The sequence below is a fragment of the Anguilla rostrata genome, chromosome 2, assembly GCF_018555375.3.
Source record: "Anguilla rostrata isolate EN2019 chromosome 2, ASM1855537v3, whole genome shotgun sequence".
In the NCBI taxonomy this organism is placed as follows: domain Eukaryota; kingdom Metazoa; phylum Chordata; class Actinopteri; order Anguilliformes; family Anguillidae; genus Anguilla; species Anguilla rostrata.
This window is the reverse complement of record NC_057934.1, coordinates 39646107-39670506: the sequence shown is the minus strand read 5'-3', so window position 1 is coordinate 39670506 and position 24400 is coordinate 39646107. Positions and strand designations below refer to the sequence as shown.

Below are 24400 nucleotides of genomic sequence, written 5' to 3'. Positions count from 1 at the left end.
AAATAGAGCTCCGAAACTTGAATAGATCTTTACTGGAGGGCTCAAAAATAAATAAATAAATAAATAAACTAGGAGAATATTGTTCGGATTCTGGACAATCTTCTGTTTGGACTCTAGGTGGTGACATTTCCCCCTAGGGATTTTTTAGAGACTTTTAATTAATGTCATTGTTTTCAGCTGTATCTTGTTTGTAACTGTATTTAAACCCTTTGTTTTGTGTTCTTCCTTGCTGAGTCTTTGAGTTGCCTTGCTTTGGAATGAATGCTCTAGCCTTTCTGGTGTCTTCTCCCGAGCTAATCCTTGTGTTTCAAAATATTTGAAACTTGTTTCCTGTTTTTGCTGTTGTGCCTTGTGGAAAAAAAAAAACTTTTGTGATTTTGTATTTGTGCCTTGTGAAAAGAAATCTTTTGGGATTTTGTATTTGTGCCTTTTGAAAAACCTTTGGGATTTTGTATTTTTGGCCTGTTTTCTTATTTAGTAATCCTCTGAGCTTTTTTTAAAATCTTTTGTTTTTCTCCCTTCCTTTGAGGGCTGTTTCACTTGCTGTTTGTTCTGAAGACTCTAGTAAAGACTAAAGTAAATTTTTGCAACATCTATCTCCTGAGAGTTTCTGCATTTGTGTCCACTCTGCTCCAGTGGAACAGTGGTTACAGCACAGGGTCAACACCACCACAACGTGGGTTCGAATCCCAACTAGGGATCTCACCCGTAACAGTAAGACTCAGCCAGCGACATGGACCCAGCAGATTCAAACCCTTCCGAGACAGCTGACTTTCCTCTGACTTTCATCCTGAGTCCAATGGCCAGGCGGAGAGGATGAACCAGGACCTGGAGACGACTCTGTGCTGTTTTGCTTCCACTAACTCGACCTCTTGGAGCAGCCACCTCCTGTAGGCAGAGTATGCTCACAACACCCTACGCTGCTCATCCACAGGGATGTCTCCATTCGAGTGCCAGTTCAGGTACCAGCCTCCACAGTTCCCGGACCAGGAGCTTGAGGTCGGGGTCCCTTCAGCCCAGAGGTTCATTCGATTCTGCCGGCACACCTGGAGGAAAGTGTGGCTGGCCCTACAACAGGCCTCTCAGCACCAGCAGTATCAGGCCAACCGCTGGCGTAGACCAGCACCATCCTATTGCTCTGGACAAAGGGTTTGAATCTCTACCCAGGATCTTCCTCTGCGGGTGGAGTCCCGCAAATTGACCTCCTGGTTTATTAGCCCTTTTAAGGTTCTAAGAAGGGTCAATCCAGTGGTATATCGTCTCCAGCTCCCCCGGTCAATGCGGATTAACCCCACCTTTCATGTCTCCCGCCTCCAGACCAGTACTCACCAGCACCCTTGCCCCTGCAACCTGCCCACCCCCTCCCCCACGGCTCATTGGGATCAACCTGCCTTCACAGTCCGCCACCTGCTGGACTCTTGCCTGGTCCGTGGGCACGTCCAGTACTTGGACTGGGAGGGTAATGGCCCGGAGGAATGCTCCTGGGTCCCTGTCTGGGACATTCTGGACCCAGAGCTAATTTTGGAGTTCCAGCGGCGCCATCCTGATCGTCCTCAGAGGAACGTCAGGAGCCAGGGGGGGTCCTGTTAGGATTCTGGACAATCTTCTGTTTGGACTCTAGGTGGTGACATTTTCCCCCTAGGGATTTTTTCAGAGACTTTTAATTAATGTCATTGTTTTCAGCAAAAAAACCTTTGGGATTTTGTATTTTTGACCTGTTTTCTTATTTAGTAATCTTCTGAGCTTTATTGGATCTTTTGTTTTTCTCTCTTCCTTTGAGGGCTGTTTCACTTGCTGTTTGTTCTGAAGACTCTAGGTCCACTCAGCTCCAGTGGCTCAGTGGTTAGAGCATAGGGTCAACACCAGCACGACCTGGGTTCAATCCCGACTCGGTAACTCACCCGTAACAAATATACCAGAAAAACTTTAAGACTAGACAGAGTCTTTTCACACTTGGTTCATTTCAGCCTCTCAAGAGGACTCTGACTGATGACTCAGCATTTTTTGTGCATATTTAGACACACTAAACAAACTCAGACCCCCCTGAAATGAACCGTTACTCAGGCCACCTCAAGAGGTGGTCACAGCAAGGTTTGTTTGTGGTTCTTTTTGAGGTCCACTTGAAAGCATACAATGCAGGATTGTTTAGCCTTGCTGTGGTCCTGTGCTTACAATCAAAGAAGTCACCTTCTCTGTCTTCAACTCTGCCCACTCACCCCACGTGCCCCACTTAACATAACTAACAGGATACCATTAGTAACATTAGTACTGTAAAATTAGTGACTGTGAGAGACAGTAAGGCAGATTAGATTATTTCTTAATTCCATTATGTGGAACGTAATAATGGTTTTATTGTTGGGATTTTTATTTAGAAAGTTTCAGGCCCTGACAAAGTCCTTATTATTGCTAGCTTCACACTTCAGGTAACATTACTTACGGTTCCAACAGAAAACAAGCCAACTCCACTTCCCTTTTGATCCAATTGGCAAACTTCAGCTGAGGTGTATGAGATGATGAATGCTGGCTGTTTGTAAATTTTAAGTGCGATCCTGTTCATGTGATTTGCATAAGGAAACGGCCATGAACAGATACAGATAAGAAAAAAATGACGAACGCCGAAATATTCTTGGAAAAGTTCTTGCATGCAGTTTACGATCAAATGTGATCGTACACGTTTCATGAGACCCATTGATTCTATGCAGCTGCAGTGACTTCTGAGCGCACCTGGCTAAAAATGGAAGAATGGCTGCTGGTGGTGTACAGGGTTTGTGTAGTCAGAAGAAGCCTGTGCTCTTCTTACATTAGCTTCTTCAAAATGTAGCACAACCAAATGATAAACACATCTGCAGAATCCATCTTGAAGAAAATGACCCATAATCAGGGGTTGACATACGTGGTACATAAGTGGTACATAAATGCATATAAAATCTACAGCAATTTTGTATGTCATAAGGGTGCAAATGCAACTGATTTTAAGGTATAAAATGGCCATACACTTTAATCTGTTTGCCATTATTGCATACTTGCATACCTCTTTTGTCAACTCTTGCCCATAATCCGATGTTACAGCAGGGTTTGAGTTATAAAGGACAGGAACACTAGGAGTGTGTGCCCTCTGGTGGTTATGTGAGGGCAGGATGTTGCTGTTTGTACATTATTGGCTCATTGTGGTGTTTGGTGTTAAACTTATAAAGAGATAATAAAAAGAGATAATATTTAATAGCAGCCCTGAATGCCAACTGTAAAGTTTGGTAGAGGAGGAATAATGATCTGGGGCTGTTTTTCATGGTTTGGGCTTAGCCCCTTTGTTCCAATGCTACAGCATACAATGACATTCTAAAGGACTGTGTGCTAAGTTTGTAGCAACATTTTGGGGAAACGGCAACATTTCCTGTTTCGGCATGACAATGCCCCCAAGCACCAAGCAAGGTCCGTAAAGAAATGGTTTGTTGAGTTTGGTGTGGAAGAACTTAATTGGCCAGCACAGAGCTCTAACCTTGACCCTATCAAACACCTTGGGAATGAATTGGTTGACTGTGAGCCAGGCCCAAAAATCAGTGCCCAGCCTCACTAATGCTCTTGTGGCAGAATGGAAGCAAATCCTCACAGCCATGTTCCAAAATTCACTGGAAAGGCTTCCAAGAAGAGTGGAGACTGTTACAGCAGCAAATGGGGGGTCCAACTCCATATTAATGTGTATGGTTTTGGAACGAGATGTTCAAGAAGCACATATGGGTGTAATGTTCAGGTGTCCACATACTTTTGGAAACGTGGTATATACACACTCACCGGCTACTTCATTAGGTGACAGGCGTGGCACATGGTGTGGTCTTCTGCTGCTGTAGCCCATCTGCTTCAGGGTTCGACGTATTGTACGTTCAGAGATGCTCTTCTGCATACCTCGGTTGTAACGAGTGGTTATTTGAGTTACTGTTGCCTTTCTATCAGCTCGAACCAGCCTGGCCATTCTCCTCTGACCTCTGCCATCAACAAGGCATTTTTGCCCAGAGAACTTCCGCTCACTGGATATTTTCTCTTTTTTGGACCATTCTTTGTAAACCCTAGAGATGGTTGTGCATGAAAATCCCAGGATATTAGCAGTTTCTGAAATACTCAAACCAGCCCATCTGGCACCAACAACCATGCCATGTTCAAAGTTACTTAAAGATCGTCAAAGATCGTCATCGTCAGCAGATCGTCTTGAGCATGTCTACATGCGTAAATGCATTGAGTTGCTGCCACGTGATTGGCTGATTAGATATTTGCATTAACGGGTGCAGTTTGCAGTTGAACAGGTGTGCCTAATAAAGTGGCCAGTGAGTGTATATTTAAAAAGAAAAGTAAAAGTGGTGAATGTCAACATGATGCAAGATGTCAACTCTGTGATTAAATTTGATCAAGGATAATTGGTGAAAACATGAACATGAAGAGATGCATCTTTCTGCATCAACACAGTTGGTTACAACAGACAAGGATATTTTTTTCCTTTTGAGTAAGAGTTTTTCAGCCTGTAATTCACCCAGTAACACTGCTGTGATCTTGAGCATATAATTTATTCATAATTGCTCTGCTTGAACCTACTGTACATGTAATAATTACAGCTTCAATCTTTCTCAAAATTGATACGTCCCAAAGACATACAAGAGATACATATACAACTGCACAGCTCAGCATGTGGACTGAGGAGTGAAATGAAACAGTGACCAATCATATAAGAACGGTCATTCCAAATAGGCGTGAAACACGACGCTGAAGTTGGCTCCCGATTCGATATTTTCCGGTCCACCTTAAATCGGTTGCGTTATATGATTGGACGGTTTCGCGGTCTTCCTTACGTATTTGCAAAGGTTATAATTTGCTTCTAAAGCCGCGTTTCCACCAAAATTACCCGGAACTTTTAGTCCCAGGAACTACTTTACCAGGAACTAAAAGGTTCCTTCAGCCCATGGTTGTCTGCGTTTCCACCGCGGTCTAAAGTCCCGCGAAGATTAGGCAAATTAGCCCACTGACGTATGAAAAAGCGACGTTGTCGTCGGTCCATCTGTCATATGATTTCTTCTGTAACCCCATACTACCACCGAAGTAGCCTACATTATTTTCTAATAACCGGGACAGCCCGGAGGGGTTTATTCCACTTATATACAACGGGTTACGAACAATGACTATATATGGTTACTTTTGTATTTATTGATTTTCATATATTCTCTCAAACACATTCATTATGTTTTTATGCGAACATTCGCTTTCATGTCTTGACATCCGAAGCGACAGAATGCATTCACATTTATATGTATAACTGGCAACAACAGCAGAAAACATGCACACGTTGTAAACAATTTGCTGTTCGATTACTTTCTCGTCGTCAATTCCATATAGGCTAATCGCAAAATGACAAGAATAGAACGAAAACTCGGACTTGCGTGAAAATTTAAATTAGTAGTGGTACAGCCACCGTTTGCTTTCCTTCGAAGTTACTGCTAGCCGAGCAGCGAAGTGTGCCCTCCAGATGCGAACCATGCACCATAAATTAGTCCATAGTCTTCCTGGTCTTTTCGTGGAATTGAAAAATGGCAGTAAAATTGAGTAAAATTACGGCAGTCTGAAAAAGCTAAAGGGACGATTACTAGAATTAACCTGTTATTTTACCCTGAAAAAAAGTGCGGAAGGTGATTTCCAGTTTGCTTGTACTGTATCACCAATGTTAATTACGCAGAACTACCGCATACCTCACATAACTGTATCAAACGTTTTGAGTCAATTACAACGGGCTAACAAAGAAAATCCGGAAGAAAATATTCAGCAACCGAATTAATCCGTTTGAATATTTTGGTAGCCTACGTAATATGCTGTCCCAGCACGAATGCTTAGCATTTTATAAAACGAACAGAAGAGCACACGTTATAATTCCAAGACGTTGGCAGGCTATAACCAAAACTAGGCTACTGCGCCGCATAACATACAAGTTTGATTTGAAGTTATTATGAAAATAAATATTTTCATAATAAATACATGGCGGGTAATGGCGGAAAATAAATACAAGAAAATGCTGCGACCAATCAGAAATGTTCAGCGCTGCAAGCTCCACCCAAAAGGTTCCTGTACTTTCGAAAAGTACTACCCCCCGAGCAGGAACCTTTTGGGGGGTAAAATAAAGCCCCAGGAACTAAATTTAGACCCTAGTTCCTGCGGTGGAAACACGGCTTAAAAGAGAGATACGGATCAACAGAGAAATTGAACAAAGGTGGTAATGAGAATTAAATGAGCACAATGGTTCAAGGAATTGTTCCGTCTGGTCGCTGAAATTGCTACAGTCTTTAAATAGATTATCATTTAAATGTTGCTCTTAAAGCGCCCACACAGCTCACTTTTGGGATTCGCTCGCAGCCCTCAAACGCGCAGTACCTCCATGTTCCCATCAGGTATGTTAATTATAGATAACTTCCGTTACCTTTACATACAGATGCGGTCATATCTACGTCAAAGAGATTTTTAAAAATAACTACTTAGGTATGGGTTTCTGTGTTAGCCACTATTTAAGGCACAATGTGATCGTAAGACTATTTCAGGAACGAGGCCCCTGGTATGAGAGCGGAAGCTACAGAGTTGTGTGTTTGTGATGGTGTCCATCACTAGCAGCACTGAAAGTAGAGGACCATGTTGCTAACTTCAACATACTGCAAATACATTTTTACACACTAAACAATAATGTCCACTGAAAGTATATGCAATTGTCCAAATTCTATCATATTCTGCCAGAGCTGTAAGTAAATGTAAAAGATACTTCCAGTATGCATAATCCCTTAATGAAACCAACTTCTGCCATTATGTCATCTAATGTATAAAACAAGCAGACATGGTGAAGTTGTTTAGTTGTTGTTCGAGCAAACCTTAAACTGAGTAATCTCAATATGATATAAGTGACCGTGGTATGATTGTTGCTGCCAGACATGGTGGTTCCAGCATCTCAGAAATAGCTGCTTGTCCTGGGATTTTCATAATCTACAGTCTCTATAGTTCAAAGTGAATGGAGCAATAAAAAAAATTTAAAAAAAACAACAACAACCAATGAATGGCAGTTTTGCTGACAAAAACACCGTGTTAATGAGAGTTCAGAGTAGAATAGGCAGACTTGTACAAGCAAATAGAAAGGCCACTAATGTTCAAATTACAGCGGTTTAGGGAGTAGCCCCATTGTGCTGGTAGGTAAGCCTGATGGGTCTATTCGCTTCTGTGTGGATTATAGAAAAGTAAATGAAGTGTCACGATTTGATGCTTATCCAATTCCTTGGGTCGACGAGATCTTGGATCGGCTTGGCACGGCTCATTTCGGGAGTCGACCGCCCGTGCTGTATATTAGCCGAAAAATGTCGCAACGGGAGGCGAAGCGAAGCACGGTGGAGAAAGAGTGCCTCGCCATTCGGTGGGCGGTCGGGGCCCTCCGTTATTACCTTCTGGGTCGCCCATTCACCCTCTGTTCGGACCATGCCCCCTCCAATGGCTCCACCGCATGAAGGTTACCAACGCCCGGATCACTCAGTGGTATCTCTCTTTGCAGCCTTTTAACTTCAAGGTGGTCCATAGACCGGGTGCACGGATGGTCGTGGCTGACTTCCTCTCTCGCCCCCAGGAGGGGGGGGGGGGCGTTGGTCATCAGCCGGATGGTTCCCCGGCCTAAGTTGGGCGGTGGGGGTATGTGGTGGGGTGGGGGCGTGGTTTGGGCTTCGGCTGCAGAGAGAGAGTGAGAGGAGCGGCTCTCCCGTCACAACTGTCAGGTGGAGGTAATCAGCGCCGATAATTATCAATTGTTTAATTGCTCTGATTGCCTCTGATTGTTTTCAACAGTGAGCCTGGGGTTTTTAAAAGCGGAGACCGGGGGTCTTCGAGAGTGAACGCCGGAGAGACGACGGAACTGCACAGAATTACCGAATTAAAAAGAAAAGCCTGTATTACGTTGCGGCCGAGCGAAAGCCGTGGGCTTAATAAAAGAGCACGGAAGTGCTAAAAACAACCCTTGTCTCACGCGAGTCTGTTGGAAGGCAGGAGGGGTGGCACTCACTTGCCACAACGTCAATTTTTCAATAGGATTTTATTCATACATTTGTTTATGTACACAGTTTGGAGTTTTATTTGAATATGGTGCAGTGATTTTTCGTCCACAACATATTAGATGTGCATTATTTCCTGTTCTCTCATACACACCTGATGCAATGGTGAGACTATTAGATTTTGAGGAGAAAACAAAATGCGTGACACTGATCTGTCCATAGTAGCCTACAGTCTTAAAAGATATGTGAAGTGAACGTAACATAATTAAAAATAGTTTTTTAAATTCTTATTACCACCTTTGTTCAATTTCTCTCTTGATTCGTATCTCTCTTTTAGAAGCAAATTCTAACCTTTGAAAATACGCAAGGAAGACCGCGAAACCGTCCAATCATATAACGCAACCGATTTAAGGTGGACCGGAAATTTCGAATCGGGAGCAGCGAAACGGGAGCCAACTTAAGCGTCGTAGAAAAACGGTACATCAGAAAGAAAAAAAAGAGTTTAACCTTATTCTTATGCAATTTAATTCACTGAATGAAACATTTTCACGACTGGATTGACAGTCCACAATCACATGCCATAAGAATCATTGAAAGATTATGAGGAATGAACAAGCAATATATTCACCAATATCATAAACACTAGTCACCAGAAGTGTCAATAATTAAAGAATGAATAATTTTATTAGTACAAAAAAAATTCTGATTTTATTCTGAGCATACAATTTAAATCAAAGTCTAACCGAATGAGACAAGGAATAGGTTTCCTTGCACTTATTCTAGGAAACGGTCCAGTTGCGAAATGTTTTGGCTTTTAAAATGTTTTAATTGTTTCACACCGCAAAACTGCCACTGTTACGATGCATAAGCACCTGGCTACATGTGGTGCCTACGAGCTCTGTTACAGTTGAATAAATACTAACCGTTTTACTGTGCATTTGCGGTTTAAAAAACGACATTTTCAGTTGAAACGGTTGTCACACAAAGGATACGCCCTGCCCAATTGCCTGATTAGCCCTGCCCAATTCCATAGATCTGACATACAACGTGTAGGAAATAGATCGGACCTGACGATATTGTAAGCTGTCAGGGATCGTGTCTGCGTCCAGTGTGTTGGATTTTGTGAGTTGGGCCAGAGTGCGGAATGGTTTACCAGGTGCTGTGTTTAACCGGGACCATGATGGTTTTCATGTCTGTTGGACTCTCCATTCCAGTACCTCACCAAGACCAACACCAATACTCCCGGGGTGTGGTAAGACTGCATTTGTATGAGCTACCATAAAGGTTATTAATGATGATAAATGCAATTACGCGCTTTCTCTTGGGTTATTAAAAAAGAAATAAATAACCGAGACCGAGAAAAGTTTCTTACGTTTGGTTTAAAGTGGCCTGTTTGTGTCTATTACGCATATAAATCTCAAACATCACGTGAACGAGCTTTACAATTACCCTGCTTTGTGAATGCGACCAACATTTCTTGCACTCTTCGCAGCGTGTTTAGCTGGTGAAACGACTGGGACAGCTATCCAAACCTCTGGAATAACGATTCGCTTTTTCCAGTTGTAAAACAGCTGTGGTTTAGAGGTTCAAATCTGAGGTTTAATCCCCAGCTAAGCACGCAGTTGACCCTTCATATTTTCGTCTTGTGTGTAGTTAATGTATTTGTAACACTTCCTGGTGTGTGCTCAGTTATTCGGGAATTGTGTAAAAGAACAGCCAGTTAGTTTCCACTGGGATTTGTACCTGTGATTTGCATGTGGTCCGCAGGTGTAGGACAAGAAAAGTATGTAATGCGCGCGCGGGTAGGTCAGAATCCCGTGCTTGTTTCAAAGCTGCATTCGACTTTGCCTGTCAATAAATGAGCACAATGGTTCAAGGAATCGATCCGTCTGGTCGCTGAAATTGCTACAGTATTTAAATAGATTATCATTTAAATGTTGCTCTTAAAGCGCCCACACAGCTCACTTTTGGTATTCGCTCGCAGCCCTCAAACGCGCAGTACCTCCATGTTCCCATCAGGTATGTTAATTATAGATAACTTCCGTTACCTTTACATACAGATGCGATCATATCGACGTCAATGAGGTTTTTAAAAATAACTACGTAGGTATGGGTTTCTGTGTTAGCCACTATTTAAGGCACAATGTGATCGTAAGACTATTTCAGGGACGAGGCCCCTGGTATGAGAGCGGAAGCTACAGAGTTGTGTGTTTGTGATGGTGTCCATCACTAGCAGCACTGAAAGTAGAGGACCATGTTGCTAACTTCAACATACTGCAAATACATTTTACACACTAAACAATAATGTCCACTGAAAGTAGATGCAATTGTCCAAATTCTGTCATATTCTGCCAGAGCTATAAGTAAATGTAAAAGATACTTCCAGTATGCATAATCCCTTAATGAAACCAACTTATGCCACTATGTCATCTATTGTATAAAACAAGCAGACATGGTGAAGAAGTTCAGTTGTTGTTCGAGCAAACCTTAAACTGAGTAATCTCAATATGATATAAGTGACCGTGGTATGATTGTTGCTGCCAGACATGGTGGTTCCAGCATCTCAGAAATAGCTGCAAGCGGCGTTGGGAGGGGTCCAAGCATTGGCACCATCGCGCCCCCTATGGAGCGATTTTAAAATGGCTTTGTCCTCATGATCATATACCTTCACCCAACATATCTAATGAATATCATGATGATTGTATAAAAAATTGATGACTTATGGCCAATTTTGTGCTAAGAGACGCTGTCGGATGACAGTTGTGTCACCATGGATGTGTCCTGGCCGCTTCCCGTAAAGGCCTTTACTATGTCGTAACACTTAGATGGCCCAGCGTGTATGTACAGCTGCAGCGCTTCCATGCCGCAACTAAAAAAGGCGCCACACTAGTGTTGTCATGATACCAAAATTTTGACTATGATACCGATACCAGGTTTAGTATCACGATACTCGATACTGAAGCTATACTGATTCAATACTCGGTACCTAACGATACTGAAATTACCTTAATAGATCAGAAACTTTTCTTTAAAACAGGTCTTTCACTTTTAAATAAATCTAAAAACAGCATATTTTAATAACAATACAGCATCTTCCTATAATAAAATATTTACAAATTAGAACATCTATTGCTACTGAAGTCAACTGAGTGGAAGCTTGCGCTGTATCTACGAAGTGAATGCACAAGCGCACGTCACCTCACTTGGCAACCTTAGTTGCTACTGCCATCTAGCGAAGATTCTGACAAATTACACTTTTCATCCTCTCAATCAGTAATGCAGGAGACACATTTCCCTGGCTTTTACATTTGACGCAAAACTACCGAACGTCGGAAAATTCTAATACCGAATTGTTTTTTTTTTTTTAAGTACCGAAAAAGTGCTGAAGTTTCGGTATAACGTGCAACACTACGTCAGACACATATTCCAATCCATTGCTCAGCTTAGCAGAGAATGCACATTTCAGAGCGCCTCAGAGACAGATAGAATAATAACACATAAATACACATTTCAAATAATAAATACGCCATTGAGAAAAAACTAAACAAAAGACGAAATATTAACTCGCGACCTGCGACGTACAACAAAGTGTATAACCATAACCAGGAACAAGTGTGTCGAAAACCCTAGAGGGCAGTAGCCTACCATTCCAAGTGCAGGGAACAACCGCATAGTTCATCTTGGACCCTGTAGGTTAAACTGATTAACACTAACACAAACAAGAACAGCAACAACGCAAATGCAAAAATACAAGCAATAGTTAAGACGAGTTAAGACTAAGTCACCTACGAAACAACTACCTAGTTACAACCCTAAGCTTGCAGTCAATTTAGAGATTAAATTGAGAATACGATTTCTCTCAGGATAATGACGGATTCAAAGACTAAACGAACTCACCCGATATTGTCTTCAAATGGATCCATGCCAAAAAAAAGTAATGATTCATCCTCTCAAAAAGCCTTTACTAACAAACCTTTAATAGCCTAGCATGCACTCTGGCTGGCACTATCTTCCATCGCTTCCCCGACGTTCAGACGCTCCCCTCACTGATAAAAACTAGACCCTACCGTGTCGGATTACTTGCATTGCCATGGATGTGGCTTGCCGTAAAGAAGCTTACTAGATGTCGTAACACTTAGATTTGGAGCTCCAGCTCTTCCGCACCCCAACTAATAAAAAAGTCCAAATGGCGGGCAAACAATATGGCGGACATAGGTAGTCCCAATGGCAAAGTTGTAGAGCACATTCAGATGCATAGGTCAATTAAGTTTTGTGTTGATCTAACTTATGGTGTGGGAGTTATGGCCTTTTATGCATGACCCTTGTTATAGCGCCACCATCTGGCCGACATAGGTGATTTTTAGGTGATGGTTGCTGAGACTCAGACACTTTTAGCGGAGAAAAATAAGAATAATAATAATCCTAACAGATACAATAGGGTTCCACCAGCTTCGCTGCTTGGACCCCTAATGAATGGCAGTTTTGCTGGCAAAAACACCTTGTTAATGAGAGTTCTGAGTAGAATAGGCAGACTTGTACAAGCAAATAGAAAGGCCACTAATGTTCAAATTACAGCGGTTTACAACAGTGTTGGGCATCTCTGAATGCACAATGCGTTGAATATTGAAGCAGATGGCCAAGTGCAGCAGAAGACCATGCCAGGTTCCACTTCTGCCATCTGATTAGGAAGATGAGTCTATAGTGGGCACGTGGTCACCAAAACTGGAGGATTGAAGAAAAACGTTGCCTGGCCTGACAAATATTGATTTCTGCTGTGACATGCAGATGGTGTAAGTGGCATGAGTCCATGGATCCATCCAGGCTTGTGTCAATGGTGCAGGCTGGCGGTGGTGGAGTAATGGCATGTCAGATGTTCTCTTGGCACAGATTAGGCCCCTAATACCAATTTAGCCACATTTGAATGCCACAGCATATCTAAGCATTTTTACTGACCATGTGCATCCCTTTATAGCCACAGTGTACCCTTTTTCAAATGGATACTTCCAGCAGGATTATGTGCCATGTCACAAAGCACACATGAAGCAAACCACTCAGGCTGGTTCCACTAACATGCCCATGACTTCAGTTTACGCCAATGGCCTGTTGAGCCCCCAGACCTCAATCTAACAGAACACCTTTGGTATGAGGTGGAGTGGGAGTCACGTAAAATGAATGTGTGGCTAAAAGATCTGCAGAAACTGTATGATGCTATCGAGTCAGCATGGACCAATATCCCAAAGGAATGTTTTCAGCACCTTGTTTAATCCATGCTGTGAAAAATTCTGGAAGCAACAGGGTGTCCTACCCAGTAGACAGGTGTACGTAATAAAGTTTCCAGTGAGTGTAATGCATTTCTCCCCTTCTCAGGACTGGCTGAGCCGGTATGGATACCTGCCTCCCGCGAACACCCACACAGGGAGACTTCAGACAATGGAGGGCATTGAGAAAGGACTTCGCCAAATGCAGAGATTTGCTGGGCTAAAAGAGACTGGGAAGCTGGGTAGTCGCTCATTAATTATGTTATCATCTGACAACAAGCCTGCCTTATTGCCTGGCTTTTGCATATCAATATGTGTATACTGATCTTTGATTGGATGTCTGCTTTTATCTATCTTGATATCTTAACCTGAATTTAGTAGATTTGCATGAAGATGAATGGACAACCTATCCTCCTTATGTATAGTGAAGATTTAGTATTTTAAATAGGTGGAAATTAAATTTTATAGCAATGGGTAACTGTAAGGATGCTACAGAAAATGAGTTAATAAAAAAGGAGATTATAATTGTGTCACTTTGTTTCCTCCTCGTTTTAAGCAGCTGTAACCCATTTCATCTCTTTAACAGATGAAGACACTCTTGCCCTTATGGCAACCCCTCGCTGTTCTCTCCCTGATATTGTGGGACCGGAAGACATGCTGAAAAAGAGGAGGAGGAAGAGATATGCTCTGTCAGGGCTGCGCTGGGACAAAACGGACATAACTTGGAGGTACCTTAAAAGAGGACGAAGATATTCCCACCATGAGATATTCATTTTCACACCGTCCAGTGACTGACTTCCCTCACTGTGTGTAATATTTTCTCTCTCCTACCTGTACCTAGCGTCCACAGCTTCCCTACCATAGGCACCCACATACAGTCTGATTCAGTTAATCCAATCCTTGCTCATGCCCTCAAAGTGTGGAGCGATGTTACACCGCTGAGCTTTCATTATCTATCCGAGACTTACGGACAAGGAGCCGGACAGGGGGGAGACATAAGGGTGTCCTTCTCTCGATCTTTTCACGACGATGGATACCCCTTCGATGGTATAGGAGGGACTCTTGCTCATGCGTTCTTCCCTGGCACGGGCGACATTGCAGGGGACACGCACTTCGACGATGAGGAAATCTGGAGCTATGGAGGTGCATAAAATAGATAGGGCTGAGGTGTTATGCTGCTGAAATCAACATAAGTTGTGAAAGACATTTTCATCTGTTTCAATGATATCCATGCTTTTTTGTATGCAACAAACCTCACCATTTACCTCTGCTCCCCAAGATTAGAGCATGGTCCTTTGGTGCTAGGTGTTACTGAATGGATAGATGAACAGATGGACAGATACCCAGGTAGTTGTGATAGACTTACATTTAAATCAATGTCATTATGTTTTAGGGAACAGTGGCAGCACAGACCTATTCGCAGTGGCTGTACATGAGTTTGGCCATGCCCTGGGTCTCTCCCATTCTTCTTCTGATCCTTCCATCATGAGGCCCTATTACCAGGGTCCAGTTGGGGACATTGCAGCATATAAACTTCCCATGGATGACAGACTGGCCATCCAGACACTGTATGGTGAGAGATCACTTATTTCACATTCCTATGTGTGTTTCTCTTTTTGCTTTCTGTTTATAATATCACTGTTAGAATTCAGTATGATTTGGCTATATCTTTATTTCAGGGGTTAGAAAAGCCTCCCCTACACGCCCTCCAGGTGACGTACCTGGTCCTCCTCGTCCTCCTCTCCTGCCCAGTCCTGATCCTCCAAGACCAACACAAAAGCGAGTACACCACCAACATCACCATCAAACAACAATAACTACAGCAACAACTACAATAATACTAACCAGCATCATCATCATTATTATCATCACCATCATTATATAAAATACTACAGTTGTTATGTCTGAATACAATAAATAAAAAATAGGATGGTCAATAGTCCATTCAGTGTCCATAGTACATTCAATAACTAATGCCTATTGTAAGTGGGCATAAGTAAGTTAGGATTGCCGTGGTTAACCCAAACTTAACTTAAGGCTTAAATTCCAGGAGGGGCACTACTGTTGTATGTTTGAACAAGACACTCAACTTGAATTACTATTGAAAAATAAAATATAAGTTGTGTAACACAGGTTAAGCAGCAAAATTATGTTATGAAATGCTGCTGCTGTATTCAGTGGCTTCAGTTCATGTCTACACTCCTGGGCAAAAAAAATGGGCCAAGCCCAAAATGGCAAAAAAATTAGCTTTTAATCAAGGGTCCAAGGTATCAAATGAGCCTCAAATCACCGTGCTGCTGCCAAACAGTTCACTGCAGCAAAAGTAAACGAGCAAATGGTGGCACAGGAGGTCTCAAGAGTGCATTTGTTTAATTCTTGCTAATTTTCTGACCAATGATTTCTGGTCAAGACCATTAGAAGCTTAATATTTTGCCATTTTGGGCTTGGCCCATTTTTTTTGCCCAGGAGTGTAGGTCATGTTAAACCCGTTCTGTGTGCTGTGCAATACAAATAGTGTGATTTTATTCTATATATACTGGGAACGTGTATTAGTAATGTGCCTCTGTATGACAAAGCAGTCATGTTCAAGGCGGCTGAATTATTGTGGTATTGTTTTATTATTAGCTGGCAACACTATCTCAGTCTTGGCTCTCTGCATCAGTGTAACACTGACCCCTCCCTCTGTTACACCTGCACACTTTCCTTCTCTCAGGCCAAACCACTCTCTTCCCAATCGCTGCAATGGGAGCTTTGATGCAGTGGCTCATATCAGAGGAGAGATCTTCCTCTTCAAAGGTAGGAGAACAAAATATTGAACCAGTGTCCAAAATGCAGTTCTTGGACCACAGTGCTGTGGAGTTCATAACATTGTACTCAGCCGTCCTACAGTGACAAATTAGCGATTTTGCTCTTCTCGTTCCAGGCCCGTATTTCTGGCGGATCAAGCAGTCGGGTTCATTGGTTTCTCTTTCCCCAGCTTTGATATGTAATTTCTGGATTGGGATCCCCCCAGGAATTGAAAAAGTTGATGCTGTGTACGAGAGGAAGAGTGACAGTCACATAATTTTCTTTATTGGTAAGAGAGAAAGCAGTCTGAACACTGCTGGGTTATTGTCTGTGTAACGTAAAATTTAAAGGAGTCTTCTTGTCTTTCTCTCTCCATGTTTCTATCTGAACAGGAAATCAGTATTGGGTCTTCAATGGCGCCAAATCCCTTCCTGGGTACCCACATCCACTCTCAGAGTGGGCAATGAGGTCAAGAGATGGTTATGAGATACAGAGAGTGGAGGCTGCATTTGTATGGGACCACAATGGGAAGACCTACCTATTCAGTGGTAGGCAGTTTTGGAGGTTTGATGAAGAGAGGAGAGGAATGGAGAGAAAGCTGGATGGAGACTACCCAAAAGATGCTACTCTCTGGGCAGGTGTACCCCCTGACCCTGATGACATTTTCAGCAGGGGAAATGGTGAGAAATAAGATGTTACATAGCCGTTACACAAAAATATTATATTTATTTATTATGAATAATTAATTATTTTAAATGTAATCTGTACAGCATTGTAGCAATACAACATCACTTATTGGGGAACAGGCAGAAAAAATCATCACAAAACGGGTTTGAGCCCTAAAATTCCAGTACACTGTAGTACCCTAGAAGATGAACCATTGACATCTTCCCTGGTCTCGGGGAACATATTGGCTGTATTGTCCGTGCAATCCCAGGAGAGGTGGGAGGAAGAGCAGAGAGGGCTGATTCAGTCCATTGGCCGCTGTCAGCTGTGCGGGTTTCCTCCCACAGTCAGGGGGGCCCTGCAGGACCACGGACAGGAGCCAAAGAGGAGGAGCACCCCTCTCTGCTCTTCCCACCCCTCCAGGTGTCACAGTCTGGCCACCTGGCAAAGGTGCCCAGAAAAGAGCTGCAGGGTGATCCGCTCTGTGATTAGAAAGAGGTCAAGACAGAGGTGCGCTTTACCCTAAAATGTGGGCAGAGCAGAGAGGTGACAGATATGTACTCAGATGCAATGTAAGCCTGTCCACAAGTTCTTCATCTTCTGAAAGTAAATGGGATGTCAGTGTTCTCATGAAAGGAACTGAGGCCAGAAATCTGCCACTATACATGAGGGACAGTGTCCCTTACAGAAGTGTACTATGCTGAAAAGTATTGAGATCAAGTATTTCATAAAAATATTGCAACACTTCGCAATATATGGACAGACATACAAATTATCACTACTTTTAGATATTGTAATATATTATATATGGCTCTGTAATATATTAACATTATATTTTTAAAAAGTAAACATATTTATAGTATATTGAAGTGTATTTAATTTCCATAAACCGTAATGGGTATGGCAATCATCATACTCATAATATTAATAGTGGAATTTATTTTAAAATGACATGTGTTCCTTTTTAGTTTGAAATATCTTAAATGTTTTCATGACATTTTTAGCAAAGCACAGGATCATATTTGTTATGGAATTTAATTTGAATTAAAAGGAAGGTGATGGAAATATTTAAAATGAGATCCAAGAAATTGTATTAATAGAAAAATGTAGTGGGATTTTTTCATTATTCCCCCTCTTGTTTCAGTTATTATTATGCACCTTTCTCATAATTCTCCTGTTGTGTCCTTTGTCTCTCAGGTGATACTTATTTCTTCAAGGGAAATTCCTACTGGATGCTGAAGCAAGGTGGGATAAATCAAGAGGCTGTTGCATCCAAATCTATTGCAGTTGACTGGATGAGATGTGCCCCATCGCCAACTGCTGCCTATGCTCCAGCCAAGCCTCGGAATGAGGACTGCAGCTGTACAGTGAACAGGGCTTTAACATTACGGGATTCTAATTGGATCATGCTACTCTCCATCATTTTGATTTTTTGCCTTTCCCAAATTAGGTAATTATTTGGCCAAAAAGTGTTATATTTTTATTGCACGTTAAATTCTGATAAAACATGTATCAGCCATTTTAAATACTGTGTTTTAAATACTACATTTCAAATTTGATCTCTTAAATTGTATATTTAATTACATTTCTTTTCCTTTCTTTCTTTCTTTCCTTTTTCTTTAATGCATCTCTGTTCTGCATTATTTGTAAAGTGTATTGGGACCATGCTGCATGGTGATTCTGCACTTTAAATAAAAATTGATTGATTGATTGATTGATTGATTGAAAAATAAAGTTTTTTTTATGACAGACACGTTTTGTGACTATATGCAGCTAGGAATAGAAAACATAATTGAATTTTCATGAAAGGTATCCCTGGGTAAAATACATATTAGGATTTTTGGGTGAAATCATACCTTAAAGTAATAATCTCAAAGATTTTCATTAAAATAAATGTCTGTTAAGTCACTATCTATCGCCAAATTAGGTAAAACAATGGTGATTAAGCGTATTATTATATTAATTCATATTATTTTTATTATAATAATTTATGATTAAAGAACTGGGTGTCTGTGGCGACATTCCTGGGAAAAAATCACAAGCGGCGCATAGTTAGTGACGTGTTTTCCATCACTCATCAGTGGTTGGTCCGCCAGAGAGGGTAGGCGGAGCTAACGCAACAGGCTCGCTCTTCAACTGTGTGAGCGGCGTACTGTTTTTTCCGGTGTCTGTCAGCGTTACGATAACAGAGAAGGGGAGGGGAGGGGGAGGGGGAGGGGGGTTATGGAACCCTAAAGAGTTTTTGTGTAACATGAGAGGTCATATTATTTGTTGATGTAGATTTCGTATTACATTTGATGACAATGTAACGTTACTAAATTACATAGCTCTTTGCACGGCTAACGCTAGCTACCGGACCATGTCAAGAAAGGCAACATTAGTTTAGACAACGTTGCGCACATCTCTCATATCAGGTAACGTTGCGTTAGCTAGCTAGCTAATGTAAATAACACAATCTAATACAATTATAAAAAACGTTAGCTAACGCTACCGACTGGTACCGACCTCGCAAACCGTCTCTCGAATGTAATATGCTGCCTTGTTGCAACGTTACAGTGTAGCTAACTAAAGGACAGTTCAGATCAATGATTCGCAACGAGACTGGATGCAACTTGCAAAATTCCAAGACGTCTGATTGTAAACGTTCTAAAACTGCATTTGGCGATTTGACAAGGTGGGTCTTTTGAGACCCTAGGCAACAGCTTCAGACGCTCTGCAACTAACCAGTTCACACCGCTGCAATTTTCTCTGCAACATTCTAAAACCGTTTCGTCTCGTTGCGAATCATTGATTCGAACTGGCCTTAACGTTACTGTTATTTACATTGCCATCAAGTTTAATGATCGGAATAAAGGCGAGGTATAGGTGGAGCAGAGCCGGGTCTGATTTCTGTGTAAAAATGTCAATCCGGAGAAAACTAAATAAAAGAATATGGCAGTATGGATTAGCGTTATTATTTTATTACACTTCCTCATATGTTCTTTCAGCCCGGATGCCCTTTTTTGATTAAATCTCCTTTGTTTTTGTTTTATTCTTCTTGTTCTGATTGCTAATTTAACACCCAGCTCAGCTTTATCCTCGAACAGTTTAGCTAGCAAAACTAGAAACACAGAGGGTAACATTTAGCAAGGCAGTTGTTTCAAAAATATCACGCAACAATCATTCACGAAAAAGACTGTTTATTGTGCACGAGATACATAATTGCACGAGCCGCAGCGAACCCCGCAAATTCTTCTCTGCAGTGTAAACATGTTCATACCGGGCAAAAGGTGGATAAAGAACGTTTGTGAAAATTGATCACCACTAATTCTACCCCAGGTCTGCTACAGCATTTTAACCCGGCTCAGCAGTGTAAAGACAGCTTAAGTTAGCCTAATGCTAGACAATGAATGAGTATGTACATAACGTTACTTTTATAACAACCATTTTTTATTCAGTAAATAGTAACTGTTATAGTTCGCGTGGCCCAGGTGCCAACTGGCTGACGTCACACAGGCGACACTGGTTGGATCCGGTTGGATCTCTGGGAAGTGAGGTCCAAAAACACACCTGCAATTAGGCCTACTGCTTTTCGCCATTGGTACCACCAAAGAGAACGAAACGGAAATCTTCGAGATTGTAACTAAGTTATTTAAGTTACTTAAGTTATGTACTGTATTGACTACTCATCAATTAAATATTTAGCATCTTTCATTTATATTCTGTGTAACTGAATAGTTTTTGTCGGCATTTATTTTTTTAAAAACCATGATGATGAGCCTTGTGTTCTACAAACTTCCGAGATAGTGTTCTAGATAGTGTTAGCTAGCCAAGCATATAAATTAATAAGATATGATTTTACCCAAAAATCCAACATACCTGACACAAAATAACAACCGCAAATCCAGGTTTTGGTGCCTGGATTCAAGTTGTTTCTGCGAACTGCAGCGATGCATTTGCTTCTCTTTTCTTTAGTTTTCGGCAGACTGTAAAAAGACAGCTCCGATTTCTTGTTGAATGTCCATGTACCACTGGTTCTTTGATAAGTTGTAAGGATCACTGTCGAGTCCAACTGCCTTTAATTTAAGCAGATAATTGTTTGTTTTACTCCTGGTTTTGCAGTTTCCTCTACTAAAGGCAGCCATGTCGCAGCATGTTTTGCTCAGTCCCGACTGAGGGGGCGTATTCCGGTGGGAAAGTGACGTCAATGCATATCCTCTATACCTCCCTAATTGTGGACTTGAGTCTTGAGAAGACCCTCGTTGCAACATACAGACATGAAACGTTACACAACTGAAAACACACACAGGCTAAAATATCAAATTTCACTTTTTACTTGTGTAATTGCCAGAGCCTCCACCCTTTCAACATCAGCTGCAAGATCACTTCTGTTTTCTGTGAAAAGAGAAGTTAAAATCAGAATGACAAGAACATACTGTAAAAATATAAATATAGTTTATCAGGAACAAGACTGTGACACTTCTACGTTGTCCTACCTTTTTCTACCCCACTACCATCTCTGTCTTGGAATATGGACTTCTCACCCAAAGCTTGAAGTAAAATGATAATAAAGTCGTTTTACGACATGTTAAACAAAATGACAGCAACACATGACTCAAAAAATGTACAGACTTATTTATAAACTTTTAAATCACCTTTATTTTATTATTATTATTAGGGGCCAAGCACCGAAGGTGCTTGAGAGCTTATGGCATTATTTGAAGGGCACACGTGTGCCATCAAGACTATGTATCAAAGTTTAGGAAATATGTAAAGAATTATTCATGGTTCAATATGAAATAGACTAGGGAGTATTAGTTGATCAAAGCCTTTCAGTTTCTAGGCACTGTGCTGTAGCAGTAAAAAAAAGGCCAGGATGCTGGGATATATAGCCAAAATATTGAGTATAAATCCAAGGTAGTTATATTATTTCATACAATACCTTTGTCAGACCACACATGGGGTATTGTGTGCAGTTCTGGGGACCATACTCAAAGAATGATATAGAGACTCTGGAAAAGGTTCAAAGGAGGGCAACTAAATTGCTTCCTGGTGTGAAAAGTAAAAGTTATGAGGAAAGACCTAAAATGCTTAATAATCTCTTCAAGTTTAGTAAAAGGAGATTAATTTCTACTGTGACTTTGAGACAACAAATGTCTGACACACTCTCACAGTTATCAACAACCTGTCCTACTGTACATCTTCTGTAAACTAAATTATTGTGTCATTAGGACAATATTTTAATTATGTTGTGGACCAACTAGGGACAGTTTGCATCACTGCCGAGTCACTGAACATCACTCAAGGGCTTTTATCTCATGTGGTTAATAATGGCTCCGGACTGTCAATCACACTAAGCTTCAAAATGCTTTTCAAAAGTCCATGGAAAGTCAATGGGTCACTTTGTCCATATTTTTCCTACAGCCTATGCTCCATTGTACTAAACAAGCATGCTCAATAGTATGGAAGGGCTCTGATTTGGACAGAGCCCTAGTGACCAACAGGTTTATGAAGTACACAACTGCAGTTTTACTGTAGGTGGGGTTTAAAGCCCTCTGCAATAAGGATTAGCATGGAACTATGTTAACGGGACTAAGGCAATTTGGTCTTTATCTTGATCTGTATCCAGGAAATATGGAATGTCTTCAGAAAATCTCATGCTAGTCTCCAATTTGAAGGCATACTGCAACTGACCCAAGTTCTTGAGTTTTCACCACACCATATATAGAGTTATAGGCATTTAGCTGGAGAGAAAACAACAACAACAACAACAACAACAATAATGTTTATCTTCCAATGTATTTCCCCAAAGAGATGAAAAAGGATAATACAAATAACAGACTGTTTGCTGTGCAGATATTGAGTCAGCAAATATGACAAAGAGACAGTGCTCAGTTGCAAAACATCCGATTGCATCAGAATTATGTAAAATTTAGGTTCTCCATAATACTTTGTAATCATGTTTTGCATTGTTGGAAAGCCAATGTCATCGGGAACAAGTTGGTATCTCAGCTACAAAGGTTAACCCAGTGTGATATGTTTACAGAGATAGTGCAAGCAGGATTCATTTTTTTTACTATTTTGTCATGATTGTGTCTTTATTTCATGACTTCAGGTTTTTCCCTGTATATAAGAAGAGAAGTGCAATAGACCGGAGAGACTCATCAGCACGGTCTTCTACACAGCAGGGGTATAGCCATTTCACCACTCACATTTTGCAACATTTTGTCATTATTACTGAACACACTGAACAATAAACTGCATTCATTTTAATGTAACACAATAATACAGAATATCGAACTGTTCCACTCATCTATAGCTCCCTACATGCACATTGTATTTATGCACACACAAGCCAAGTACACGACCGATCACCAAGTTAAATAGCGATCCGTATAGAGCCACACTACTGGTGGACAGCAGTCTCCTCCGTCTACGCATAACTGTTACCACAAAGGAAAGGTTAAAACACTATTTTGGAGTCAGATAATCAAGATAAGATTAAATTAATCCTGTTATAGTAGCACCGGCTAAGACTACACATGCTCCTTTGCCACCCAGATACTTCCGTTGTTTGGTTTGAGGAGGGTTTTCGTACAGTTGCTGACATCCACGCGACAAGTTTTGGTTTCTTACAGTTGGTGATCTTGATGCGCCGTTTGGTGTATCTGAGGGGTTTTTTTTTTAAACAGCAGTACAGGTTGTAAAATAGGCTAATATGATAATGTGATAGAATGGAATCACATACAAGATTTGGGCACATGAGAAAGTAATGGTTTATGGTAGGCAAAACCACAAGTGGAAAGGCAAGTACATAGGTGATTTATATAAGGTTGAATGGCATTAGCAGAATGTGCCAACTATAACAGTTCTGTCAATCAGCACTTTAAAATTTCAGTTCCCAAATCAATGCAATGCAACTAAGTTCCAAAGAAACAGACAGTGTCCAAATTGCAGAAATAGCAAAATTATTTAATGTGGCAAGGGGAACGATATGACATCATTTGTCAAACACTAGCAAACAGCATTGGCAAAGAGTGGTGAAATTCAAAGCTTACCAACAGGAAAAGACCGACACAGAACAGTAGCTAAATACCACAAAGTCCCTGATATTTTTAAATCCTACCCTGAGGTTGATGGGATCCTATTGCACGTTGGTACTAATGACACTCCAAAACAGCAGTCCGGACTGTTAAAACGTGACTTTGTCCACCTCTTTAATACCCTAAAATAGTCCCATAGCAGTGTTTACATCTCTGGCCCAACCCTCAATCTCGGTCGCGGAATGGGGCGCTTCAGTCAACTGCTCAGCCTCAACACCTGGCTTTCGTCTGCATGCGACGCCCACAGCGTGCACTTTATTGACAACTTTAATATTTTCTGGCAACGTGATCATTTTTTTTGGGGCAGATGGTCTCCATTTGAATAAAGCTGGCGCACGGGCACTCTCTGCTGACCTAGGATAGTACTTACCACTCTCTTTTTTTTCTTTTTTTTTGAAGTTTATAATGCAGTTTTTTTTGTAAACATTTTAACAGAACATATAAACGTATATATATATATTTACTAATTTTTTAAGTCAGGGGTATACATGATTCTCAAAGGAAAATACATAAAACTTCACATACATGCAGGGTTCGCTTTGCCTTGCTATTTTTTTATCCT

At 41.2% G+C, this 24400-nt stretch overlaps 1 protein-coding gene and 2 long non-coding RNA genes across 5 annotated transcripts; 1 reads left to right on the top strand and 2 right to left on the bottom strand.

Annotated features, from left to right (window-relative positions):
• Positions 1–6204: 6204 nt before the first annotated feature.
• LOC135249200 (matrix metalloproteinase-25-like) lies at positions 6205–18467 on the top strand. 3 transcript variants are annotated; one of them, XM_064324576.1, is made up of 10 exons: positions 9072–9297; positions 13413–13545; positions 13890–14031; positions 14145–14446; positions 14697–14876; positions 14983–15082; positions 16017–16099; positions 16227–16379; positions 16483–16770; positions 17954–18467. In XM_064324576.1, exons 1-10 carry the CDS (start codon positions 9190–9192, stop codon positions 18208–18210), a joined length of 1746 nt encoding a protein of 581 aa, XP_064180646.1. In that variant the 5' UTR covers positions 9072–9189; the 3' UTR covers positions 18211–18467. The 3 variants fall into 3 exon arrangements, with proteins under 3 accessions (XP_064180648.1, XP_064180646.1, XP_064180647.1); XM_064324578.1 differs by lacking the exons at positions 9072–9297; positions 13413–13545 and adding an exon at positions 6205–6419; XM_064324577.1 differs by lacking the exons at positions 9072–9297; positions 13413–13545 and adding an exon at positions 9383–10064.
• LOC135249253 (uncharacterized) lies at positions 15903–16763 on the bottom strand. The gene is made up of 2 exons (XR_010328620.1): positions 16629–16763; positions 15903–16334 (listed from the first exon to the last, which is right to left on the bottom strand). It is a non-coding gene; the product is annotated as an uncharacterized LOC135249253 (long non-coding RNA).
• A 1451-nt stretch (positions 18468–19918) lies between the features above and the next one.
• On the bottom strand, positions 19919–24096 carry LOC135249254 (uncharacterized). The gene is made up of 2 exons (XR_010328621.1): positions 23862–24096; positions 19919–21130 (listed from the first exon to the last, which is right to left on the bottom strand). It is a non-coding gene; the product is annotated as an uncharacterized LOC135249254 (long non-coding RNA).
• Between the last annotated feature and the right edge of the window lie 304 nt (positions 24097–24400).